Here is a 27,000-nt window from a genome sequence, read left to right as displayed (position 1 = left end):
CTCATCAGATAGCTGTCTGGATGGAAGGACCCCTGCCAAGAAGTATTATTTAAAGCGTGCACCAAATATTTAAAATTGAATAACAAGCAGGACAATTATATTGTTTGCAATGACTGGGGAAAAGGAAATTTCAAGGCAAAGATTAAAATCTCTGCCTTACTCATGCTGCGTTGCAGATGACAACTGCAAATCTTTGAGACAAATGTCAGCGGTATTTGTTTAAGCGTATCTGTTTTTCATCTAAGTACTGCTAAATATAAAAATCCATAAACAACTTGAAAATGAGGAACTGTGACCTGAAGCCTTTGTCTGAAAGCCATAGCTGCTGACTATGATGCAGTACGTATGTCCTCTGATGCTGTGTGGTCCAGCTTTTGCCCAGAGTGATAATGTTCCCCATTCCCAGCCCGTTCCAGAGATGGACAGCAGGGTCTGGTCACCTCTGTGAAGATACAGGCCTGAACCCCATTAGGCTGAGGCAAGCTGAAAGCTGTCCTCCGCATTTCTGGCAAGCTCTCTACCCCTTAGGCTGTTTTATCAGGCATGACTAACCCCACACGAGCTTTAGACAGCAAGCGGATGGAGGGGTTTCTAACGGGAGCACCTAAATCCTGACGAGCCCGCAGGCTGAAGACCTTCAGGGCAGAGACTGCCTGGGTGAGGGTCTCCCTTTCCCTCACCACCACCCCCTCACTTCTCACAGTCCCCGGGCTGCGGGAGGCGCCGCCGTACCCGGGCCCTGAGCTCGCCTGTGTGCGCTGCGGGGCGGCCTGGGGGAAGGAGAGGGGAGGGGAGCCCGGGACTCCTCCTTGCCGGGGTCACCCGTCCCCGCTGCCTCCAGGTCCCCTCCAGGGCCTCCCCCCGCCATCCTCCTCCTCCGCCCCCCGCTCCCCTCAGCGGCCGCCGCGCCCGCCCGGCCCCGCGCGCCCCCAGATCCGCGCCGGCGCATGCGCGGTGGCTCCGCGCGCTGGCTGCTGCGGGGACGCGGCCGCCGCCGCCGCCGCCGCCCGGGGCCGCCGCCGCAACGTGTTGCTCGCTGCAGCCCCGCATGTGTTGTGCCCGCACCGGCCGCCCTGCTGCGGCTGCCGCTCCCGGCCCCGCAGGCTCCAGCTGCTCGCTTCAAAACCTTAAAGGACCTCTGTGTTCCCGCAATTCATTCCGGTGCTGCTCTCGCCTCCTCCTCCTCCTCCTTCTCCTCCCCACGGCTGCTGCAAGCCCCTTCTTGAACTGCTCTGCACGTTACTGCTGCTCGGTGCGGGCGGGCATTTCCATGCAAGCGCCAGCCACCCTCTGCAATAACAAGCATCAACACATCATTCGCCTCCCGCTCCGAAGCCGGAGTGATTTTATTACTTGTGGAGGTGCAGGGACCTTTTTCCGGCAGGAAGGTCCAGTGTAAGTTTATTTGCGGCTTCCGCTGTTATTTACAAGTCATCGGTTTTGCTCACCATCCCCTGGGAACCGAGGGAACCGAAGTTGCCAGGTAAATGCCCTCTTCCTTGTCTGCAGCACTTTAAGGGAGGCAGCTCCAATCTGTCTTGTTGCATGGCCGCTTCGCCGCTATTGCACAGCATGGATTGCAAAGCGGGGGCAGCGTTTAACCGCATAGCTGTCACCGGGCAGCTCTTTTCGTTCCCCGCCTCTCGTGACATTTCTCTGCACGGCTCTGGGGAGAGCGGGGCTGCCTCGCCCCGCACGGCTGCCGCTGCACCGCTGCCGGGCTTGCGGCCGCCTCCTTCCTCCGGCCCGTTCGCACCGCTCTCCGCGGGGCTGCGGGGGGGCGGGCGGGGGGAGGCCGGGGGTGGCGGCCAGGCCCCGCAGGGGCAGCGTCCCGCCGGCCCAAAGATGGTGCCGCTGCGGTAGAGGAGCGCGGCCGCGGCCCCGCCGTTACCGCTGTCGGTGTTGTCCCCGCAGGCCGGGCGGGCGCCGCCCGCAGCCAGCCCGCCGCAGCGCGCCGCCCGTCCCCGCGGAGGCCCGGCGGCGTGAGGCCGCCCGCCGCCGCCGCTTATGCAACACATCATCGATAACCACCCCGACATGGCCACCGCGCTGCTGGCGGGCGAGAAGCTGAAGGAGCTCATCCTGCCGGGGCAGCAGGATGACAAGGCGGGCGCGCTGGCGGCTCTGCTCCTCCAGCTGAAGCTGGAGCTGCCCTTCGACCGCGTGGTCACCATCGGCACCGTCCTCATCCCCATCCTCCTCGTCACCCTCGTCTTCACCAAGAACTTCGCCGGTAAGGGCGGCGGGGCGGTGGCGGCGGGGCGGGGCGGGGCGGGCAGGGCCGCGCCCTCGGGGCTGCTGAGGGGGCGGCCGCCACCCCTCGCCCCGGCGCCCCGGGCGGGCGGGGGCAGCGGCCGCTCCCCGGGGGGCACCGGCGCTGAGGGAGCCGCGCGTGCCTGTGCCGCGGGGCGGGCGGGCGGCTTTTCCCGCCGGCGGGGAGCGGAGCCCAGCCCGGCGGGCGGCCCCGGGCGCTGAGCGGCAGGCAGCGGCGGCGCGGGCGGAGAGCTGGCGGGGGGGGGGGGGGACACACGGGGTAAGGGTTTATGCTCCGTGAGGTGGAGCCCGGGCAGGTCCAGAGCGGGACTCAGCCTGACTTCAAGCAATTGTCCAGGCGTTGGTTCAGGCGTCTACAACGTGAGTGTTTAACCGGCCTGCTAGGGAGGGGCAGGCGCCCTCATGGAGGGCGATACAATACACGGAGACACACGCACACTGTGCTTTGCCGTATTGCGATAGTGGGAGTCACTGGTGACTGTTTCTGTCGAGGGCCCTCACCAGTAACAGTTTAAAAAGCCTGGTTTGATTGCCAGCGTGGAGTCCTTCCAGGCTAGGGAGGTCAAGTTTTGACGACCCCTGAAAATGACCGACCCAGTGAACTGTTGTGACACCTTTCGGGCCATTAGCACGTATGTAAACATCGGTTTACTTTCTGAAGTACAGGCTTGATGAGTGTAGCTGCCAGTGCATGACTGCTTTTAAGGTCCCCTGAAGATCTGCCTGATGTTATAAGTGCTTTAATATACAGGACTGACCTGACGGTCTGTAGCTCGTGAGGTTAGTGGGAATTGGCTGTATTCAATCAGTATAAGCATACCAGCATGCAGCTCTTGCTTTGCACGCTGCTTTGGGATTGACTTCCAACACTTACATACCTTTAATATTTGTTTTCATTATGAGATAAAGTTAGATTGCCCAGGAGAATAGCTGCTTGCAAATGGAGTCTCAAGATTTTTTTTTTTAATTAAAACTTTTTCAATCTACCTCAGTTTTTAAACACACAGTTATATAGCTCAAGATCTTCAGCCAGTTAATAAGAGCTTCATTTTTTGGATGGTCATCTGGAGATATCTCAAAGAGGCTGTATTTACATAGCATGCCGAGATTGTTAAACATCTGAAAACTGTCTCTTCACAGGGATTGAAAGGCAGGGTTCAAGGTCACCTTTGGTGAACCTCTGTAGAATGCAAAAGTTTGGTGATCCCTTCTTCTATTTAGTTTGTTAGATAAGTCAACAAATAAAAAGGTAATCCTACAGAAGCTCACAGGACTGCATACCTATATATGTGCCCTCATACTGTTTGAGATGTACAGGTTTGAACCTCAGCGTGCCTAAAGGTAATCTTGGGTGCAGGAAAGGTCATGCCCCTTCACGTATGTTCCTTCACATTGTGCAAGTTCCCCAGCAGAAGTCCTTTGATGACTCACTGCTTGTACAGATAGCAATATCTTGTTCTATATGAACAAATCCTCCGAGACTGCAGATTGCAGAGGAAGTTTTAAGAGACTTGGATTAATCAGTGGATGTCCCTCTGCAAGTCTGAACTGTGGTCCACACAAGTATGTGGAAGAGAGAGGGTCTACTGAATTTCTGCATTTGAGTTTATTTTATGCTGTGGAAGACTGTTCTCCAGCCTGATGGTTGCGTTCCAGATTTGTTTTTCAGAAGTACCAAAAGCAGTATCATTTGTGTATACTTACAGACCATGTATGCTCATTTGGCCCAGTAAGATAGAGGGCAGTAACCTCTTGTGTCCTGCCAGGACAAAGCTTACAAGACAACACAAAAAACACTCTTATGTCTTTGGAAAAATGTGGGACAACACTCTTCTGTCATATGATGTCATGTGTTTGTTCAGGTGGTCTGCAGTTAGAAAAATAATACGAGAAAAAGGAAAAAAATTAGAGATACAAGAGAATGTAATACAAAGACTGTAAGGGTCTGATGAAACTAAATAGATTCCTTTGTGGAGTGGAGTTGAAGAGCTCAGGATTAGTGGATTCAATTCTTCTTCCACTGAGTTCAAGAGCAAAACGTCTATTAATTTTAATGTGACCTGAAACAGATGTTACTCTGTTAACAAAACAGTATTTACTCAGACTTCTTTCCTAAGTGAAGCTTGTCCAGAGACACTGACCCTGGTAATAACAACAGTCCAACTGGATACATGCTTGTAACTGGTTCTGCAGTTTGTGTTTCATCCATGCACTGCCAGTGACCTTGAAAAAAATCTAATTTCATTTGCTTCCTTTGAATACTGCTTCCTGTGTGCAATTTAAATAATAGGTATGAAAGTACAAACTCTGCTGAAGAAATTGCATAAGGTTCCTGCTGCCCCTTAGTTGCGAATGTCATAGTAGCTTCCCAAACTTTGCTTTGGGCCCTTGTGTGATACTGAACCATTATTTCTCATTTTGTTAATGATATTCAGTGCAAGCCATGGAAAGCTATCATCATGCCACTAAATTGAGAACACCCCTGTTTTCTGGGGTCTATACAATCTTATTTAATCAGTGTTGGTAAAGCTCTTGGAACAGTGGTGTGTGCACTCGAGACATAAAAATGTAGTTATCAAAAAGCAGTGGTTTCTCACAAAACTTTTTGCTGGAGTTTGGAAGAATCAGCATGATGAGTGAATAGAGGAGATATGAGCCTCTTATCTCTCTGATCTACCTTTGAGTTTATGTGTGTGGGATCAAGCGTAGCTTAAAGTGTAGTCAAGAGCAACTGTACAGTCTGTGCAACAAGCGCAGTGAGAGCTGCTCGGCCCAGCGGCGGGTGTCCCGCCCTGGGGGTGTGCAGAAGGCACCCCGTCTTCGCAGGAAGCCTGGGCATCCCAGGGTGGCACTAAGCCTTCGGGGGCCAGAGGCTACCACAAAGCATGTATGAAAGCAGAGTTCAGCCCCACAGCACAGGACAAAGAAAGAGTGTGTTGTTTATTTAAAAGGTGATAATTAACAACCTTAAAAATCATTGTCTGTAGTATAATATATTGTATACTGTACTCTACCTGTGAGTGAAGATAAAGTTATTTAGTTAATTATGATGTTTTAGTGCCATGAGCAAAGTCATTGTTTAGGTTAATGCATTTGCTGTTCATGTAAGTGATTTGCTTGTCCTCATATTTGAGTGTTCTAATCTTTACATCACTTTTGAGAAATTACATTGGAAATTACTGGTTTAGTAGCATAAAAGGCATGACCTAATTGTTTAGCAGATACTATGCTGATTTTCTGAATAAATCACAGTCCAGCTGAACTTAATGTGTTACAAAAGCCTCTAAATTATGTATTGGACTTTTCTTCTATCATGTGTATCTCATAGAACCATAGAATGGTTTGGGTTGGAAGGGACCTTAAAGATCATCTAGTTCCAACCCCCCTGCCATGGGCAGGAACACCTTCCATCAGACCAGGGTGCTCAAAGCCCCGTCCAACCTGGCCTTGAACTCTGCCAGGGAGGGGGCAGCCACAACCCATCTGGGCAACCTGTGCCAGTGTCTCACCACCCTCACAGGAAAGAATTTCTTCCTTATGTCCAACGTAAAGCTACCCTCTTTCTGTTTAAAAACACTGCCCCTTGTCCTGTCCCTACAGGACCTGGTAAAAGGTCTGTCTCCATCTTTCTTACAAGCCCCCTTTACTGAAAGGCTGCAATAAGGTCTTCCAGGAGCTTTCTCCAGGATAAACAACCTCAACTCTGTCAGCCTTTTTTCATAGGAGAGGTGTTCCAGCCCTCTGACAATTTTCGTGGCCTCTTCTGGACCCTCTCAAGCAGATCTTTCTTGTACTGAGGACCCCAGAACTGGACACAGTACTCCAGGTGGGGTCTCACAAGAGCAGAGCAGAGGAGGAGAATCACCTCCCTCGACCTGCTGGCCACGCTCCTTGTTATGGAGCCCTGGATGCTGACAGTATCCTTACTGTCTGGCTCAATGTGAAAAAAATGAGCTGTCATCCCTGGTTTGCTTTTGCCCTATGAATGAATCTGTAACATAACCAAAATGTATTAGGAGATAAAATTTTGTTTCCAAACTTCACTACTAGATGGAAGTGCATTTTGGGTGAAATTGATCTCTTTGCAGAGGGAAAGGGTAGGGCATACACACCACTAGGATGTGCTCCTGAGAGTTAAATTCAGGCTGCAAAGGAATCAGTAAGAGTTTGACTGTTGATTTCAATGGGGACAGGTCTTCACTCCGATGGATGAAGTAAGATACAATTCTTGCGCTGGCCCCTCTGCAGGGAAATGCATACAGCCTTTCTTCAGAATTTCTAAACTTTCTTCCGTAAGAGAAGAGAAAGTCACTCAGCTAACCTCTTATACTATCATTTCTGAGTCTCTCAATTCTTCTTTAATGTTTTTCAAGCAAACCAGTGTGATTCCAGAAAGGACAGCCCTAGAAAGTTAATGAAAAAAAATCTATGTGCCATATTCATACTTGGCATAAGATCATCATAAAGTCATTTAGGAGCAATAGTCAGCCACCCCACACAAAAAAAGCCCACACATGAGCACCCACAAGAGAAGAATGAATATTGTTTCCCTTTCTAAAATTCACCCATGGACAGACTTCATATAAAACCAGGACATCCTGTATTTAGAGACTAGTGTATGTTGACCTTGAGGATAATAAGGAAAGTTTTGGAGACATGTTTCCCTGACCCAGCGGGTAGATCTGTATTTAAGTATAATTGGTCTTCTGGAGTGACAGGGCTCTCAGCCCTGGTGAAGGTGCCTACAGAAGGCAGAATAGGCTAAAGGAAACCTCTTCTGCAGCAGTGTCCTTGTTGAGAATATCAATGTGCACAGTTGGTTGTCACAAGGGAACTTACTTCGGTTTGCTCTGGTTTTGTTTGGACATTACTGCTTTAAAGATAGCAATTAAATATTTTATTTAAGTATGAATACAAATGTGTTTGAATTTCTGTCAGAACAGTCACATGACCCCTGTCACACCCTATAAATTCTTAGGCATGGGCTGGAGCACTCATGCAAATGTATATGCAGTGCTTTGCAAAGGTCCCCGCTTTTATTTGACTCATTAGAGGTTTGATTTCTCACACCCAAAGATCCATAAGCCTCACTTTTAATTCCCCAGAGGCTTGAACAGTTAGTTATTACTGTGCAAACCAGAAGTAAAATACAACCAGTATGAATTAGAGAGTTCAGATGTGGTAGTGCTGTGCTGTCCCAGTGCAGGAATAGGTGACTATACAAATTGTATGCCTGTAAGTATAGGTTGTCACTTTTGTCCTTCCATTGTAGCTGTGTTGGAGACTGCTGAATTGTTCCCTTTCCCACAGTAAAGGTTTGGGGGTTCTTTTTATTTATGTATTTTTAAAGAACGCATTTAAAGTGTTTCCTTGTTGAAGCAGACTAGCCTTAGGCTAATATTTAGTGAAAAAAATGGTAAAACACCGAACTTTAATTAAATCTTAGTATGTAAGGCTCTAAGATAAGTAGTTCTAGTCCAGCTATAGTCCGTGTTGGTGTTCAGCAGTTGTTTTTAGTTATGACATTTCAGTATATCCTGTCAAGGCATGGTCAGTCTGGGGAGGTATGGATCTAGAGAAAAAGGGATTAGTCCTTTAATACACTGCCTTTCCATTTTCCATTCCTTTCTAAAATGCACAGGATGAAGAGTGTTAGACTGCAACATTCATTACCAGTTTGAAGTGGGTCTGTTTGATGTTTCATGTGTTTTTCATCCATTCCTCTACTCTCCCTGTTTTTACCATGGAACTAGTACACACAAACCACAGCCACAAGTAGGATGCTGCTGGGTCAGCAAGTGCTGTGTTCTGTCCTCTGTGACTGGCAATAATGCTACTGGCAGCGAGTGGCAGCCTTTTGTAGTGAAGCATCTCATGGCATTTGCTGAACTTCCAAGACACTGTTCCAGAACTCAGTAGATGAAGAGATAGTTGGCTTTCCTGATGTTCTGCTTAGTTTGTTTGTATTGTTTGATGTTTTTAGTAAGTGGTTTAAATATTCCGGTTCAGTGTTGTGCTCTGTTCAGAAGCAATGCTATCAATAATGTCTGTGGGAGGTTCTCTGAGTAAGGGACCAGATCATGATGGGCCCCAAAGGAGAATATATTGCTGCTTCTGTTGTGTGTTATCTTCACGATATTGAAGTATTTTGGTTTCCAAACTTTAAAAAGCTTTGGGACTGATGTGGCCAATTACAGGGATTGCTAAGTCATACCCCTCTTGTATAGTGCCTCATGCTTCTATTCACAGTAAATTATTCTTTCAATTTTGTAATCATGTGTCCTTTCCTCTCAGAAGCTGTTAAATACCAATACTTTATTAAAATAAAGCAAAATAATAACACAGTCGATTTTTATACTTTAGTCAAAAGCCAAGCTTTGGCATTAATTTTCTTGCTAGGTTTATAAAACAGTGCCTACAAAATACCCCAAAGTTGCTCATAAATACTGTATTTCTATGTCTCTTAGCAGTTACGTAGCTCAGCCCTCTACCACTCTTCTGCTAGAAAATTCTCATGAGGAAGTAATGGAAGGAGACAGTAAGTTAAATGACTGAAGGGTCAGTTCAAGTTTTTATGTTTTATTTTCTGATTTGTAATCATTTGCATAAGCAATGCTTACTTCACTGTGTAATACAGTATATGCGTGAGTTCAATGTCTTTTTATGCATTTCACCCTACAGTATGTTTGAAATAATATATGTTGAGGATTTCTGTATTATAAAACGGAATTTTATTTTGTATTTCTGGTCAACTTTTCTAATTTGTATTTCTGTTTCAAGTTGTGGGTGGGATATTTAAATATGCTTACTTAGGTGACTTACCTGATAGATGGCTTTTGATCTTATTTTCCATTTTTTCTCTTTAACTTTATAAAGCCACGTATAGTAAGAGAGTGAAGATTATGTTTTTCCAAGTGATTTTTGTTAGCGCTAAGAAGACAAGGCCAAGTTGTTTTATGAACATGACAACATCAGTGCAGAAATTGGTTCTGAGGTGGTATTAGCAGTGAAAAGAAAATTTAAGGAGTGTCTCAGTAATATTTGTGTTTAAGTGCTTTCTAATCACATATTTTTAAAAAGAACTGCAATAGTACAAGCAACTACAGGCTGGCTGCAGTTCAGCGGCTGGCTGTTTGCACTGCTGATGGAATTTTTCCCAAAGGGTAGGGGCAGTTCACACACACACACAAACACAAGGTATGCGTAAGATACGTGAGCTGGCTGTCCATGAGTTTTGATCATTTGACAATTTGCAGTTACACAGCTGATTGCTAAATGGAAAGGTGTTGAGGAAATGCATGAGCCTCACACGTGTGATCATTCTACTGCTGTTTCTAGCAGCTACAGATATTTTTCTGTCATGAATTCCATTTTTCAAACTTCATTGCCTCATATACATCATCTTTTTTTCATACAGACTTTAATGACCCTATTTGCAGTATTAACCCTTCATCTTCTCAAGTGTCACATACGTGAAGAGGTCCAAAATGTGGATGAGATTTACTACATGCTTTCAGATAACTTCAGCTAATTTAACAGATGGTTGAAAATATTTCTGCTTGAGAGCTACTTAATTCATTCACCTTTGTCAAAAGGAAACCTTGTGAATAAACAAGAGTAAGGTCGAGACTGTTTTTCAAAGCTACCCTGAAGTATTTTAGCCTTTTTTTTGTCCCTAAACTAGGTAGAAGTTCTGCATCCATGATCTAGAAAAAAATCTCAGCTTATATTGTTTCTTAGAGCTGTAAAACTCTTCAAGAAGAATCTGCATCATCACTGAGTTCCTTGGATTCTGTCAGTATTAAAAATGACTGCAGTGTGCAGCTTCAGTAGGTATACACGTTGAATTACAAAAGCTGAATAATTTCGCAGTAGACTGGCATAATTTTCGTAGAGATTCCCTTTGTTTCACATGATACAGGATCTGTTCTAAGAAAAACACTGGAATCAGTGCAGATATTTACATCATCAGGGATTTTGTTCCAGGCATGTATTATACTCTCGCGTTTGAACTGGGAAATAGAGCAGTTCATTATGATAGCAAGGTTTGGGGATTTGTTTGCTTTTCTCTACTGGCACCATGCCTGTCATGCAGATTCTAAGTTATCAGAGCAGTGATGCAGCCTGGCTGAGATGTGCAGTGTGTTTTGTGCAGCTTAGAGCACAGTGACTATTTCTGGAACATTTTAGTTCTATGCTGAAGTAATTATTTCAGCATTTTGAAGTTATCCTCTTAGGGAAGAAAAGAGGTTATTTTCTTATGGATCCTTATCTTCTGTGGGATCCATGACCTGTTCAGGAGGGCAGGAGACCTCCACACTGGAACTGGCAGAGCCCCTGGGAGCCCTGGGAGGCTGACTCTCCTAGATCTGTTGTGATAGATCAAAACAGTTCTGGTACTTTACAAAACTCATTTTCTCTACACATGGAGGAACCAGTTTTCCAAAAAGTAGTAGACCAGCCATCTCTGCCTTCTAAATACTATGTTATTAAAATAACATTATTACTCAATGAGCTAACTATTGGCATTTTTCTTCTTTTTCAATATGCAGTTTTCTGGGTGCTATGTTTATGCCAAGAGGTACTTAAGCCATCTTTTTCATTTCTAGTCATTAAATAACAATAATGCAGTAGAACAAACCTGCTGTTTCCTGCTGCTTCCTGTGTTTGTATTTTGTGCTTGACTCTTGACTTAAGAAGCCACCCTTGTCTATGTACCATCAGTTTCACTGGATTTTCATAATTCATTTCACTTTGACATTTACATATTCCTGCACTTTACTTTGGGTGTTACTCTAGTCCACATTATCATAGTGTCTGGATGCTTCTGTAGTTGCTCTGGGGTTCCATCTCTAGAGGTAAATTTTTGAATTGTCAAAAAATATTGTTTTGATCTTTGGAAAACATTAAAACACTTATTTTCACACATTACTTGTTTTCCTATGGAGATCATCTGTACATCACCAAAATTCCATTCACCTCCACATGTAAGCACTAAATTTAGAAGTAAATATTATTCAGATCTGTTTTGTAGCACTGTCTGCATGACTGAATTTCATTAATTATATTTTGATGAATACATTCTTTTAAACTCAGATCTAGCCTTCCCTCAAACCTTAGCATAACATTATAATACAGAAACACACCTCTATGTACAAATACAGGCATTGTAATTTCCTTCCAGGTGCTTTCTGTGTTCTCACTAGAGCTCTTTTGAGCACAGGAAGAAATGCTCCTAGTGATGTTCAACAGTACAGTCACTATAAATAAGCTCTCTTTCCAATGACGTTACCACCATACTGCATGGCCATCACATGGTGGATGGTAGCTCATTATTGAGGAAACATTCCTCTATAGGAGCAGCCTAAGGGATTTAATTTGGGTGTTTCTGCACCTTCTGCATAACAGTTGCTGTTCTTGGAATAACCTCCAACAGATTTCAACATATCAGCCAAGTAGGAGTAGGTATCTTTATCTCCTGAATAACCTGGGCAGGCGTTACAAATCTTTAAGCCTCAGACTGCTGGTAAGTGAACTTCAGCATACCAGCTAATTTTAGAAGACTAATGTTTATCACAGAAAATATAGTTCTGTAAATTTATATATATACAAGGAAAGTGCCTTACTAATTTATTGATTCTACAGATCCAAAATATATGCAGTTCAGGCAGCAGTCCTGCAAGGAAAAAAGACCCGAATTGTAAATATAGGGACACCTGCTGCTGCCTTTACATTGCAGTTACCCCTGTGGGTAAGCCATTACCTATCAGTCTTTGAAACTGCTTATCTATATCTAACCCATTATGGCTAGACTTTGAGAGTATAGGGCAGTAAAACTTACTAGCAGCAGTGGTTTCCGGTCTCATTTCTTTAGGGACTTTCTTTTCAAGGTTTTTTTCTTAAACAGGACAAGTGGTTTCAGAGAGTGGGCAAAAAAGGCTATACCTTACCTTGTTGATCATGGAGAAATTTGTACCTTAGGAAGACTTCATGGGCATGGAACCTATATTCAGATTTGGAAAGAATATACCCTAAGAAAGGTAAAGGTATTGTCTTTTTGTTTTGATAAAAGTAATAATTCTTAATAATTAGCTTGCTAAGTTAAGGCTTAGTTTGATGAATGTTTTCTTATTCGTATGAGTAAACTCGGTGAGTTTAATAGGACTGTATGTCTACAGTTGATACACAAAAGTAATTTCAGGAATCCATCCTCATGCTGTACTAATGTCTAACCTTTAAATACCTTTTAAATAAAACAGTTAAATTAAGGAAGTTAGTTTTTCCTTTGTCTGTGAATTAATTTGGGAATTAACCAGCATTTGTTAAAATCACATTCAAAGCAGAGAGCTGCATATTGCTTGTGGACTGTGTGAATGAGATGGAATAGATGATGTTATACTCCCTTAGACTACATTTTCAACCTCAGTAACACAAATGTTTTTTGTTCTTTTTTTTCCAGAGAGAAGAGGATCCAGGACATTTCCTCTTTTCTGTTTAAAAACTGCTGAAAAACTACTAAATAAATTATTTCTGTTTCTCAAAATAAACAATTTGCTACCTGATTTCTTGTGCAATTCTTTCAGTACCCAAGATGAATGAAGCATGCGTGTCTGATTACTGATTACTTACACGTATGGCACAATATAAGGAGAGCAGTACTCTTGTCAAATACTGTCATTTATTGCTGAATTCAGGGAATTTCTTATTTATCTTGGCTGTTAGAAACTTGTGTTCTGGACTCTGATGGGCAGGGAGATTCAGAGATTCTACCTAAACACTGAATTTCTTCTTAGAGTCAAGTGGAGAGGACTGTACAAGGAGTGCTTCAAAGAACTTGACTGGAATACCAGCTTGTCTTCATAGGCAGGTTGGGCACCAGTATGACGATGATTTAGCAGCCCTCTTCAAGAGGGCAGAAAGCCAGAAGCTAGGAAGCACTAGGCCCAGGGTGAGTCTACAATATATTTAACTCAGTAAGTATACTTATCAGTATACTTATCAATATACTTATCTGATACTTAACTCGGGCCTCCAGCATGAGGGTTTAGGCACTTGTCCAGGAGCTGGGAGATCCAGCCTGTTCAGCAGCACCTAAGCACCACTTCTGCTGCCTATACCCATGTAGGTCCATGGCGGTCAGCCTGAATGTTTACTTCTAGATCCTCAAAGAATTTTTTGCACGAGAGGCATACTTGGTATAGCACAAGAATTTTAATATTTTTTAATTTTAAAATTACATTTTCTGAAAACTGGGTTTCTTTTTTTTCTGTCTGCTGTTAGAAAATCATGTTATTTCTCCTGCATTACTGAATTATTGCACTAGAATGCCGAAATCATGCAACTCAGTTGGAAGATTAATGAGGTGTGATTTCTTTTTCCGGAGTAAATTCTAAAAGCTGGAGGTCACATGAGACATACACAATTTATTATTGTGGCTTATATTTTGCTTTGTGTGAATATACTTTATTTCACTGGGAATATGGTAGGTGTGAAAAGTCATTTGCCCTTTATATAGTGGCATATAGTGTTTGTGAGTAACATTTTCCTTTCTTAATTTTTAATGTCTACCAAAAGCATTGTAAATGTGTTGTCCGTCTTTATTTAAATAACTTTTGCTCATAATAATATTTTAGAAGTTTGAAACTGACCCCCCTACAGCATCAGTTCTTCAAAGGGAGGTGCACATGCCAAATTTTATGCACTGTGAGTAATCCTATTGGCTTCAAAGGAACTCCCTAATGCATGAAGCCACTCAAGTCTTTTTAGGAGCAGGTCTAATTTTTTACAGTGCTGAACACTATGAGATTGGCATTGTTAGCTTTATTTTGAAGGGGAAGGCGAATGTTTGTGTTAAATACAATTCATTCACTTTCCCAGGAAGACTTTTTAAAACTTAACTTTTCAAAGGTACTATCGCATGATACATATCTACAGCTTACCATGCCTTCTTGACAGTGTCATTTCTGCGTGCCATACACCAGCTCACATTTTTTTGCAAGTTTTTTTTTTTTAATAGATAGGCAAACACACACAGCCTCCTCGGTGAACTGTGCTGTTGATCTCTCTGGTTGAAATGCAATACTGAGGCCTGAGCTCTAGCCACTTGTATTTCAATGATAGCCTTCCAGCCATATTTTACCTAATATGTACCTGCTGCAACTGACTGTTGCATTCATTTTTGGAAATGACCATTGCTAAAAAGTGAAAAAAAAAAAAAATTACTCCTGCATGAATCAGCCATCCTTGCTGGACATAACCTAAAGAAAAAAAAAGTTCACCTTGAGGACAGTCAAGCATTGGAGCAAGTTGCACAGACAGCTTGTGTAGTTTCCATCTTTGGAGATTTTTCAGACATGAAGTCCTAGTCAAACCGATCTGAACTCAATCTTGGCCCTGCTTTGAGGAGGATGTGGTACACAGTAACTACTGAGGTTCCTTCCCACATTTCCATGATCCTGCATTGGGGTTTAACTTCAGGGAATGGTCTAGAACAGCAGTTATCAGAGTTTTCCATTGGTAACTCAGTTTCCAGGTCTGACATTCATTTTTTTGCAGCCAGAAGTTTCACAGGGGTTCCAACCCCAAACCTCAGCACCCCAGACCCTTGCTTGAGGAATTTCAGAACTTAGAGTATTGTATCTCCTCGTTGAAAATAAGCAGGATATTTATTTATCTAACATTTTCATGCATAGCACTTGCAGCTTGACAAATGGTGTTTAATTCAGGACCCCTTGAAGAGGGCAGTTGAATGTATACTAAAGTATATGGAGATTGGAGAGCCACTCAAAGGAGGTGTCTGACCTTGGTTTGGGAAAGGTAGGAGTGAGAGCCTGTGGCTGCAGGAAGCCCACAGGCATTTCTCAGAGCCTTTACGAACAGGCAGCAGACTTGGCAGCTCCTAGCTTCCAAACTTTGCCTTCACTCCTCCTTTCCATACTGCCTGTTTAGATTCTTTCCAATGTTCTTTGAGCACAGCCCCTTCCTTCATCCCTCTCCCTACCTTGGCTATCTTCTCACAACCATGCACTCTCTTTCATTCCCCTAAAGTATGCCTTTTGTACCACAGTACTTCCTGCAAGTAATTTTTCTCCATTTAAGTAGTACTTAAACTGATGAGATGAGATGGTGCAGAATGGAGCATGTGGAAAAACTTAGCAGCCAAGGGATTTTAATTTTTCAAGTGGACTAACAATCAAATATATTATACAACTAAGTAACTGTGTTGATTATTTCATCTTGTTTGCATGTCCAAAAAATTCAGTAAGATGTCTCTCTTACCTTATCCATGAGAACAGTTTTGTGGACTTCTAGAAGCTACTTACATGCATAGTGAGCAGAATAAAAAGTGTTTATGTACAACTGTTGAAAACATCTGATGTAGTGCTCCTGTGATCATCTAATAGTATCAAAAAAAGGGAAGCTAAACTTCTTAGTATGCGTCTTTATACTCAAGCCAGTGTAAGGTAAAGTATAACGTACTTTATTATATATTGACATCAAGGACTTTTTTTCCCAATGTAGTAATTATTTCTGCACAGCATTATCACAGGGTTACTTAGTCTCTTAAATTTTTTCCAAAGGAACATTTCCTGGGAATGACAGTGACTGTAGGAAGGTATTACTGAAAACAGGATTTGTTCTCAGGTATTCTAGTGATGTTTTCTGAAACTCTTGAACTTCATATTCTGGCATGCAATTAACACATTTGTGTAGGTGAAACTAAAGGCAGACCTTCAGACTTTGATTTTACTCTGAGCATCAGAGCTAAAAATCTTGCAGTAAGACATCACATTTAATGCAGAAAAGTTGAGTTTAGTATTCCAGCCACCAATAATGATGGCAGCTTAGTCATCTTACTTTTTTTTGCCTTTGCTACAGATTCACATGTGTGCAAATCACAAATACATGTCCACCCTGAACCACCTTTTTCATTATTGTTTGGAACTGGCAAAGGATTATTTTGGAGATGATGACCTTGCTGTCCATTTCTTTTTTTTTTTTTTTTTTTTTTTGTAGGAATTTCTGTGTCTTGGGCTCACAAGAATGTAGCTATCAAGGAGAGTGAAGGGATAGATTATGTTAATGGGTTTAAGCCTAGACATTAGAGAAGACATTGAGAAGACAACCAGTCCACTCATCTATAATAATGTCCCCTAAGCTTTTAAAAAAATTTTCTTTACAGCATCTTACTCTATTGTCTTTTCCTACAGAGTTGAATAGCCACACCACATGCAATTAAACAGTAGAGTCTTAGGGAAAAGCTGTATTTCACAGTGACTGGAGTGGTTATCTGAAAAAGACACTTCATAAACTGCTTGCGGATTTTCAAGGTGAAATAAGAATATCAGTAGAAACTTTCTATATTTATGAATCTAAAGTGAAAAGTAAATACATTTTTTTTATATTGCATGATCCAATGTCAGAGCTATGATTTTAACACTGTTACAGGCTTTTTTTTAATGCTACTTATCTATCAGGATAACACTGTAAAATAAAAACATACATCTTATGTGCCTTCTTGAAACTGCATTAAGTAGGGCCCTCACACCTAGAATGAGCTATATGTGCAAGAACAACTTGTTACTCCCCTGTTCTCATCAGATATGCATGTTGAGATCCAGCGATATGTTACTGCCATCTTTCATAACTAGTTATTGACATGATGCTCTTCTTTTTCATTTATTCCCAATTGACACAGATTGCAATAGAGGAGAAAGAGGTCCATACCCTACTATGATGGCATCAAACACCTTCATGGTGTTAAATGCCAGGTTAAATTCTGACATTGCCTAAGAAGTAACATTCACAAAAGCTAAGTCAAACCTAGTAGCAATCTTGCTTGGCAGCCTTTTGTCAATGAAGAGAGACAGGCTCCTCCAGGCAACAGCTAAATTAGTCTTTTGCTTTGAATCATTGTCTGGAAGGGTACTCTTCTCCATTGTCAGGACTATTTTGTAGATGAATGAGCTTCCTGAGGCTGATGCTATGCTTTGTGAGACAAGTCCTTTGCTGAGAAGGTTAAACTAGATTCTTCTGTAGAATACCAAAATTAGTGTCATTCAGTCACAGTGAGTATGGCTCAAACATTTTAGAAAATACCATTTGAATAAAATTTAATTGTAACCCCACTGCCCCCACTTCAATCAGTTATCAGAAGTCCCACTGACTTCACTGAGGATTGGATTTCATCTGAAGGGTTTGGGGATTTATGTGGCATATAATGAAAATCATGTCAATTTAACAAATATGCAAAGAAAATACTAGATTATCATCAACAAATAACAAAACATTGAATCAGAACGGGACACCATGCTCAGCTATCCCAGTAAATTAAGAGATCTCTCACAATTTACCAGGCAATGGGAGCAGCTAAAAAAATGTTTAACAGAGGAAAGGCAAACAAATTCCTGTAAGATGACATTTGCTTTCTTGACTGGGCTGGGCAGCCCCAATTTTGAAGTAACCTCTAATGAAGCTCTTCAGACTTTTTCACTGAAGCATTGGCAATAGATAGAGTGCAGAGTTAGTCTCTATGTGATCTGCCCAACATAAATGTAAATGTTAAGGCATTTTGATTTGTTTTCCTTTTTTTATTTATAAAATAAATATATGTTTTATTGTTGTTGTATGTATACAGTTTTGGCAGAAGTCACATTAGCTTTCAGGTCGCAGTGAAGAGAACTGTTCACAGTTTATTTGGTAATAGCAACTGATACATGAATCCAGAAATACTTGTTACGGATGATTTGTATGAATGCTTGTTGCTGTCTTCCCAAGTATTTGTAGTGTTGAGACCTAGGAGAAATGAACCCATGTATGTCATAGGAAAATAGATTGCATGTTGACAGGTTCTACTGAGCTTAAGGACACCCAATTCAAAATATTTCTGCTTTTGAGAAATGCACCATGCTTCTTTGCCATTTTTTCCCCACGGGAACATTTTCACATAGGAAACTACTTTGTCTCCCGGGAAGTCATACCGTAACTCTGATGGTAGGAGCTGAAATTTCTTGTATGCATCCCTTCATGGGTAGGGTTGGGTGGGCCTGTGATTACTGAAACCAAGAGAGTCACTGAGCATTTTTCTTGTAACATATGGCTGTAAATACACAAAAATAGTCAAAATGGGAAGCTGTACAACATTAGACTGCTTTAAGCTCTCCGCTGAGGTTGAAGTTAATAATTTTAAAATAGTCTTCAAAAGTGATTTTAAAAAATTTGCCAGACTTAGTTCACATGCTGTCTTGGGTAGCATCATTTACTCTATCAACTCTGTTTAAATTGGTTGTATTTTTAGAAAAGAATCCTCACTGAATCACTTTTTTTAAAAAAAAAAGGAATTTTTGTGCAGTCCTCAGCATGTAGATCTCTATGGGTCACAGAAGAGTCTTACACCTCACCATTTTACTGAAGAACTATCAAATGCTTTTGATTTGCTCACATATGAGAAGTAGTTGGTCAAGTAAGGAGTCCTCTGTTAAGCCAAAAGGATTAGGGTCTTTTGCTCGCCTATTAATTTTTAATAGTTTATTTATTGTTATCAAATGACATATTTTATTATTTGTCTTCATGATTTGTGTTATTAAGACAACAGTACCACCATTCTCTTCCAGTGAGCTGTTCTCAGTCTGAATTGTAGACTGCATTCAGAACTGCAGCAAGCTTGGTGTTCTTGAGTGATTCTCAATTCAAGAGAACTTCTTCCTATGGGTCTCATTTTATGCCTTCTTCCTATGGGTCTTGTTTTAGGAAGTTTTTTAGAGGTATACCAGAACACTGTAAAATATATTCCCTTTGTTCTACCTGCCAAAACATGAACATATGGTCTTCTTTCAAGAGGGTGTTTTGATAATGGTTATAATTCTTTGGGCAATTAATACAGTTCCAGCTTTCACAAGTTTTGCTATACTTTTTCTTCCATTATTTTGTCTGATTGCTTTCTTGATCCACAGTGTTTGTTTCTTCCATAATACTGTATGACAGTGAGTTCTACCATTTAATCACACATTGTGTAAAAAACAATGTTAGTTTCACATGTAAAATTACATTTTCATAGTGATAAATACAGTTAACACACCAGATTCTATCCTGGTCAGTCACACTTTAATTCAAGAGTGTTAGCTGGAATGGGTACAGTTGACTAAATGCTTGTATGTCTTTAAGTTTAAATTTTTTCTTCTCTATCCAATGAGTAGACTTTGTTAATAAGTATTAAAATCATTGCCTTCAGTTACATCTAACTTTTTCTATAGAGAATAATATTTAGCTGGGATGAACTTTAAATTTCACCTAAATGAGCCTTTCAGCATTTTTTACGTAGCATCCTCAGCTACTGTATAGTAGATATCAGGTCTTTTAACTTTACAGAGTTTAGGTCATAGTTGATTAGGATATTGTTGTTAGACAGATAATTAAACCAAAATACGTATTTCTTGCTGTCATTTCTAGCTCAGGTGCATTCTAAAACTTCCAAGTAAATAGTTTTGCCTGGGGCTTGTGAAGATGTGTGCAGGCTGAGCTAATAGACATGGAGGGGTTAATGGTCATGTAAAGATACAGTAAAATTAAATTGATATAATTTGAAATGTTTATTTTCCAGAGCTCCTTTTGTAGGTTAAATGCACAGCAGTGACTTTTCTCTCTGTTATACAGAGGAGCCAATATACTGTTATACACCACACAACTTCACCCGCGATCAAGCCTTGTATGCCAGAGGATATTGTTGGACAGAATTAAAAGATGCCTTGCCAGGAGTTGATGCCAGCCACTGGCCCTCCTTGTTTGAGCATAAGTTCCTACCTTATGCACTGCTGGCTTTTGCTGGGATAATGTACATTCCAGCTCTGGGCTGGGAATTTCTGGCCTCCACCCGACTGACTTCAGAGCTTAATTTTTTACTTCAGGAGATCGATAACTGCTACCACCGTGCAGCTGAAGGGCGGGCACCAAAAATAGAGAAACAGATTCAGTCCAAAGGACCAGGGATCACCGAGAGAGAGAAGAGGGAAATCATTGAGAATGCAGAGAAGGAAAAAAGCCCTGAACAAAATTTGTTTGAGAAATACCTGGAAAGAAGAGGACGAAGTAACTTTTTAGCTAAGCTTTATCTAGCGAGACATTTGTTCATCATCTTTTTAAGTATCATACCAATTACATACTTATCCACCTACTATGCTACACAGAAGCAAAATGAATTTACATGTGCATTAGGAGAGCCCCCAGACAAAACAAGCAGCTCCAAATTGCACATCAGAGTGAACTGTAAACTGCCATCTGTCCAGCTCCAGCGGATTATTGCTGGTGTAGATATAGTTCTCCTCTGCTTCATGAACTTGATAATCCTCATCAACTTAATTCACCTCTTCATATTTCGCAAGTCTAACTTCATATTTGATAAACTGAACAAAGTTGGAATAAAGACCAAGAAACAGTGGCAGAAGTCCCAGTTTTGTGATATCAATATTTTGGCCATGTTTTGTAATGAAAATCGGGACCACATAAAATCATTGAACCGTCTGGATTTTATTACAAATGAAAGTGATCTGATGTATGACAATGTGGTACGACAGCTGCTTGCAGCATTGGCCCAGTCCAATCACGATGCCACACCAACCATGCGTGATTCTGGGATCCAAACGATAGACCCAAGTGTTGATCCAGCAGACATTGATGCTAATGAGCAGCTCATCATTAAGAGACCAAGGAAGAAGATGAAATGGATCCCGACTACCAATCCCCTTCCTCAGCCATTCAAGGAACAGTTAGCCATTATGAAGGTTGAAAACCATAAACCCGAAAAACCGAAGCCTGTGCGGAGAAAAACAGCAACAGACAGCCTTATAGCTCCTTTGTTAGAGTCTGCTGCAAAAACCTCACAGCAGTCATCCGCTCATAAGACCGAGCCAAATGCCATCCCAAGCACAAGTGGTGAAAAAAAACACACGCGACACTTTTCCTTGGATGTTCATCCGTATATACTTAGTAGCAAAAAACCTAAGCCAGAGATTCAAGCCATCCCCTCGATGCCTACATCAAAAAGCCAAGAGGGTGGATTTTTAAACCAGGAGGAGAATGTCGTAGTACACGTTACCTCCTCTCTCAAAGGTACAGTATGCCATAATGCCCGTACCACCTCCACAGACCATAATTTGCATAGCTATCTTCAGGAACTCAAAGCTTATCTGAACTGTTTGACCTACTTTGCTAGATTTTGGGATAGCTAATAATCCTAAGGCTTGCAGGCCTCAGAAATAGAGGTTCTCTCTCTTTAACAGCTGTATGGAGGATAAGGTTTATTACAGGCAGAGCTGTACAAAACAGCCTACAGGCTGTTGGTGCAGGTAATTTTTCAAATGTAAGCAGATTTTCACAATTACAAATGTAGTCATGCCTTGCCAAGGAAATGAGGAGAGTTTGGCCTCCATGATATCCTTCCTGATCCACCAGCACCTGGCACGTTCCAAACCTGTCTTATTTTCAAGTCATACAGAAAATGCTATAGTAGATGACCAGTACTCTGACCAGTAATGGCCACTTAGAAGTCTGTGAGAAGCTGTGTTAATGTTCTAAATTGCCCTTTGTCTCATGTAGACCAGAGGATGAATGGTCTGAAATGTGGGTGCTGGTCAGGGATGCAGGAATTCTGCCATTCCCTTCCCATGTGGCCTCACACGAGATGCTCTTTCTGTGCCTCAGTTTCCTCTGTGTGTCTTGGAAATCCTGTCCCTTTCTTACCTCAAAGGAATGTTTTAAATATATCAGTAATTGTTACATGCTAGAGCGATGAGGAAAGCCGTGTGAGCATTGAGAAAAGTGGTAGATCAGTAGATAAACTGATAGACAGATATCTTCTTGTTTATTTTTGTAAGCTACTGACATAAGAAAGAAGCACTATGCAGTTGAAGTTACAGAAAGATTTGTATGTACTTAAAGCAATGGCTCTCATCTCCTTACAAGCTAAGACCTCCCTCTGGGCTTCGACAGACTGACAGCTACCGTCACCCCACTGCCCAGCAAAGAAGTGATTTGAGGTATAAACGTTTCTGTCACTTCCAAATCCCTATGCTCCTTAGAGCCCTCCAACTCCCCAATGTGCATGTGAGCTATTCTGCAGCATTCCTTATCCAGTCACCTGCTCTGATTTCAACTCCTCAAAACTACTGGGGTTTTCTGGTCTCAATTACCTTCATCTAAATTAGTGCTTGAATATTTTAAGGGCAAAAAATAATTACTGTAGTTTTGGGGCTCTGTTATTCCCCATTCCCATTAAAAATTTTCAGCTTTACTTTTGAGTTAGACCTACATTGCAGTCCATCAGGTAAGGTAGACTTATAATTTCTGGAAAGAGACATCAGTTAATATCAAATTGCTGAGTTCTTTCTAAAGACGAGTGGCTTACAATGTGTAGCCACTAGTTTTTTTCTCACTGAAAATATCAGTGTTTTTGTATCCATCCTGTGGATTTCAACAGTCATAACATTTGTCAAAACATTAAATCATAACATTTATAAAACACCTGCCATACTATAGAGGGGAATAAAAGATAATTTTCAGTTGTTTTTTGTTCATTTTATGAAAATACCATTCACGTAAGAAGCATGAGCATGCGTAAAAAAAGAGCAAAGTTTACAAAACCCATTTGTTGTTTGTCCTGTTTCCCTGAGCTTACAACCCTGTTGTTTCGAAACAGTCCTGTTGGATTTCTCAAAGGGTCCTGAGAAAATTCATTTTTGGTTCCAGTCGTGCTCCCACTGAAATCAGTGGCAAAATTGCCAATGACTTTTACTGGTTCAGGACAGTCCTCTCTGATGGACTGGAAGGGTGAAAGACGACCTGTCTTTTAAATGGCTGCTTTGTTTTCTTTTAGACACCCCTCATCCAGCAAAAGAGATCCTATACTCATCTGAGACATGCAGAGCTGTGTCTGCTGCTGGGGCTTTTGTCACGTGTAACCACAACCATATAGCCACAACCGCTGCTGCAACGAGTATGACTTTGAACCAAGTCAAGCCAGAGCCAACACCGGCACTGAACTGCAACCCAGCCCACCCTTTGCTGCACATCAACACACTGTACGAGGATCACGAGGAGGAGGTTTCCAACATAATAGACAATGGTATTCACTCACCAACTGACACCGGGGAAATTCTCTCCATCCCTACCCCAAAGCAGATAAGGTTGGCGACATTTGATGAACCAATGGCAATCGTGAGCTCGGTGGAGTACTGAAGACCCCGGGCTGCAGAGCTGCGCCCTCGTGGCCAGGCCCGAGGGCACCGCAGAGCGGACCACGGTCCCCGCAACGATGCAGTTCACTGCATGAGCATGGAGAGTTTTCACACAGCCTGTAGCTTTTGGTAATAACGCCAAACGGTTTTCCAGGATCACATCATGTGCACTGTCAGTCATTTGCAAAATAGAATAAAGAAAATCTGGTGGAAGTAGACCTTTAAAACCAAGAGAACCATTAGCTCTAGCTCTAAACTACAGCTTCCTGATTTAAATGGGGATTAGCACAATTTGTGAACATTAAGAGTCTGATGACATGCCACAGTAATTTTAGTGAGTGTTTAAATCCTTTGCATTCAGAACCACTGATTAAAATTAAAACAACATGGAGGTGAGGTATACTTTTTTAATGGCAGCAGTTAAATAAAAGGTTTTTTTCTAAGCAGAGAGGATTTGTTTTCAATTCAGGATTATGAAAAAGTTATATGCAAGCAAAATTTTTGTTTGTTTGTTTTTTTAGCTCACTAATGTTGGGCTTGATGGAGACTTAGCTGAAAGGGCCTTACTACCACCAGCATTTAAGTGCAAAAGGATTGATACACCCAATCTCTTGCATTTATAGATGAAAATACCTGAGGTATGCCCCGCCCTTTAACAAGCTTATATGTTTGATGGAAGATGATGAAATGAAGAGTTTATTTTTTTAAATATATTTTACCATGGGAAAAATTACTTTAATAACTTTTCAAACCAGGTGTTGCTTTTAACAAAATGTGTAGAAGAGAGTCATTGTAGCTGCTTATTTTTTCATAGTGTATTTATGAACCAGGTTAGAAACTTTCATGGGTGCTTCACTGATACGAAAAATCTTACGAAGGTCGTCACAAAATATCTCACAAAATATGAAACCAGCAAAACTGTTTTCAAATAACACATAGTTAAGTCTCTGAATTTAGGTCTTCAGACTTGGCTAGTCCTTGATTCAGCAAACACTTAAGGCCATGGATGGCACTGAAACGACTCATATGTCTAAAGCTAAGCACACACTTAAATGGCTTTGCTGGATCTGGACTCTAGTGCAGGTAGACAATAGTCCTGCAGTATGTGCTAGCACTCTGATTCAATATTTGCCTTCCTTGGCTCAAAGCACATCTTCATGCCCATCTTCCTATAACTACGGTATGTGTGATTTAATAGAAAACTCTAGTATAACTAAAACATCTATTAAAAGTGTATCATGCAATAAACATTCTCAGCAAAATTATAGTGAGACAAAAAGTGACTGTGTTAAAATAATATTCCTAGCTGCATTCAAAATTACAGACTATGTGTGTTTGCTTCAAAATTATGTATAATGGTAGAAAAAAATATGCAGCACAAATATGGGACTGAAATCTTGAATTTATTTTTAATTTATTACCTCAGACATGGATATATTATACCAATATTTAATGAAAATAGCACTGAAAAATAAATACCTATTATTCTGAATAGTTTAATGTGTACTACTTCCTAGTTTAGTTATGTACAAGTGGGATTTCATTACAAGCAGTAGATGGGACATGTAAAGCCACCATTCCCCCCCTACATCACTTCAGTTATGCCCAACCTTTTTGGCCTGAACAGCCAAACACCAAAAAGACATCAAGTGACCGGACTCGTGCCGCAAACAGGGGAGGGGGCTCAGGGGACAGCTGAAGGACCTGGCTGTAAGCCCCCAAGGTCTCGGCATGGGGCGGCACAGAGCTGATGGGGGACATGGAGCTGGGTCCAGGGCAGCTGGGAGATGATGGCTGCAATGTCTCCTGCTGGCTTGTCTCCTTCCAGCTCTGGGGACACTGATGTTCCCCCTGCAGCAGAGCTGTCTGTGTGAGGCAGCTGTGGGATGGATGAGCAGGGATTTGAGCGGTTGATACACTGCCTGTGGCTCCAGGGCTTTAGGTCGGTCACCCTCCTGTAACCTGCTTGAACACAAGCTGCAGGGTGTTCGGCACCACTGCCTGCGTGACTGATAAACTGGTGTGAGTTTTTAAATAACAAATCTGCACCTGCATAGCCACGGCCTCATTCTACTCCAGGTACAGGAGGAAGCTTTCTGCAGCAAGGCATCTTAGGAGTGGGGCATCACCCGTGATGGGACTACAAGCAAGGTCTCTGCCTGGCTTGACGGGTCACTGCCATCCCTTCCATGTCACCTGAAATCAATGGCACATGGAGACTTGGGAGGTGAGCTAAATGCCCCGCTACATCCTATTTATTCACTTAGATAAATAGTTAGAATTAATTTGGGGGGCAAATTAAAACCATTGTAGTATATCATCAATATATAATATCATCAATAAATAATTAGAAAAAATACGGAAAACTGCCTTTAGAAAATCAGAAACCTGTTAATAAAAGCAGAGTGAAAGAATAGGAAGCTGAGGCCAGTTTTAAAGAGATGTAACTCCCTTATGCCACTGTACATTTAATTGCCAGTAGACAATGTGAATTTCTTCCCGGTGGCAGCAGCTCAGCTGACAATGTTACAAACGCATGGGGAAATGCTTGGGGTTGCTTGTTCTCTCTCCACTTGGTATCACAAATTGAGCAATATGTCAATTGTAGGGGTCTGTAGCTAAAGTGATACACCAGTATATGTATATACCATTGTCAGACAAATCAGACTGTCTAAAAACTAAGGGTCCAAACTTTATGTAGTACATTGAAAACAGCAACATTCAATAACTAGAGGGATTTTCATTATGCAGAAAATGCAGGTCTGGGTTCTAGGGCATGTACCAATCTAATGAGGGTGGTGTTTCCTAGGAAGTGTTGCCCACTTAAGTGCACATGTCCCCTATTCGTTCTAGCTCAGGACTCAAGTCTGCGGACACACTGTCATTCTCCATGATAGTGATGGTTTCTGCTGATTTAGGATCTGTTGGTGCTCTTGTAGAAATCAGTATCGGACTTAACCGGGCCAACTTAAAGAAAGAAAGGAAAGCATATAGCTTTCTTCATCCCTGGGACAAGCTGAACTCTGAGAACACCCATTTTACTCATCTTTACCTGTTGTCTTACAGGAGCATTGCACCACACCACCCTCTTTCACAAGCTGGAGGCTGCGGATGTCGGGTGCCCAGTGCTGGGTGTTAACACGCTCACTGTTTGCTAAGGGCAGGATGGTGGCCCAGACATGGTATTTCACTGACCAAGCAAGCAGAGAGTGAGTGCAGCTTAGTCTTGGCTCATGTGGGGTGGATAGCTTATGCAGGCACATAGCAAACACTGCCTTGCTGAAGTGAAAGGAAAATATTAGTGTCCTGCCCACCAAGAGGAACTTACCTAAACTGAATGACAAAAGATCAGAAAGATGAGACACGGCCTCATTTTTAAATGTCTCTTTAGCCTGAATCCCATTAGCATCTCTATCTGCATTGTCTCTGCCTAATGGTTTCAGCTCAACAGACCAGATGATTCACATTCTCCAAAGCTGCTTTCCCATTTACTTCACCA

The 27,000-nt window shown here is 42.0% G+C and overlaps 1 protein-coding gene across 4 annotated transcripts; it reads left to right on the top strand.

The window, feature by feature from the left end:
- The first annotated feature begins 966 nt into the window (after positions 1-966).
- On the top strand, positions 967-25,047 carry PANX2 (pannexin 2). 4 transcript variants are annotated; one of them, XM_042793093.1, is made up of 4 exons: positions 967-1,483; positions 1,915-2,233; positions 19,927-21,378; positions 23,141-25,047. In XM_042793093.1, the coding sequence occupies exons 2-4, from the start codon at positions 2,008-2,010 to the stop codon at positions 23,500-23,502; spliced, it is 2,040 nt and encodes a 679-aa protein (XP_042649027.1). In that variant the 5' UTR covers positions 967-1,483; positions 1,915-2,007; the 3' UTR covers positions 23,503-25,047. The 4 variants fall into 4 exon arrangements, with proteins under 4 accessions (XP_042649027.1, XP_042649029.1, XP_042649028.1 ...); XM_042793095.1 differs by adding an exon at positions 22,231-22,304 and having other exon boundaries at positions 967-2,233; positions 23,141-23,249; XM_042793094.1 differs by adding an exon at positions 22,207-22,304 and having other exon boundaries at positions 967-2,233; positions 23,141-23,249.
- Positions 25,048-27,000: the final 1,953 nt, after the last annotated feature.

This window comes from Tyto alba, unplaced genomic scaffold (assembly GCF_018691265.1).
Source record: "Tyto alba isolate M040663 unplaced genomic scaffold, T.alba_DEE_v4.0 Super-Scaffold_2, whole genome shotgun sequence".
NCBI classification, from domain to species: domain Eukaryota; kingdom Metazoa; phylum Chordata; class Aves; order Strigiformes; family Tytonidae; genus Tyto; species Tyto alba.
Note: the sequence above shows the minus strand (reverse complement) of the source record. Positions and strands in the feature narration are given on the sequence as shown.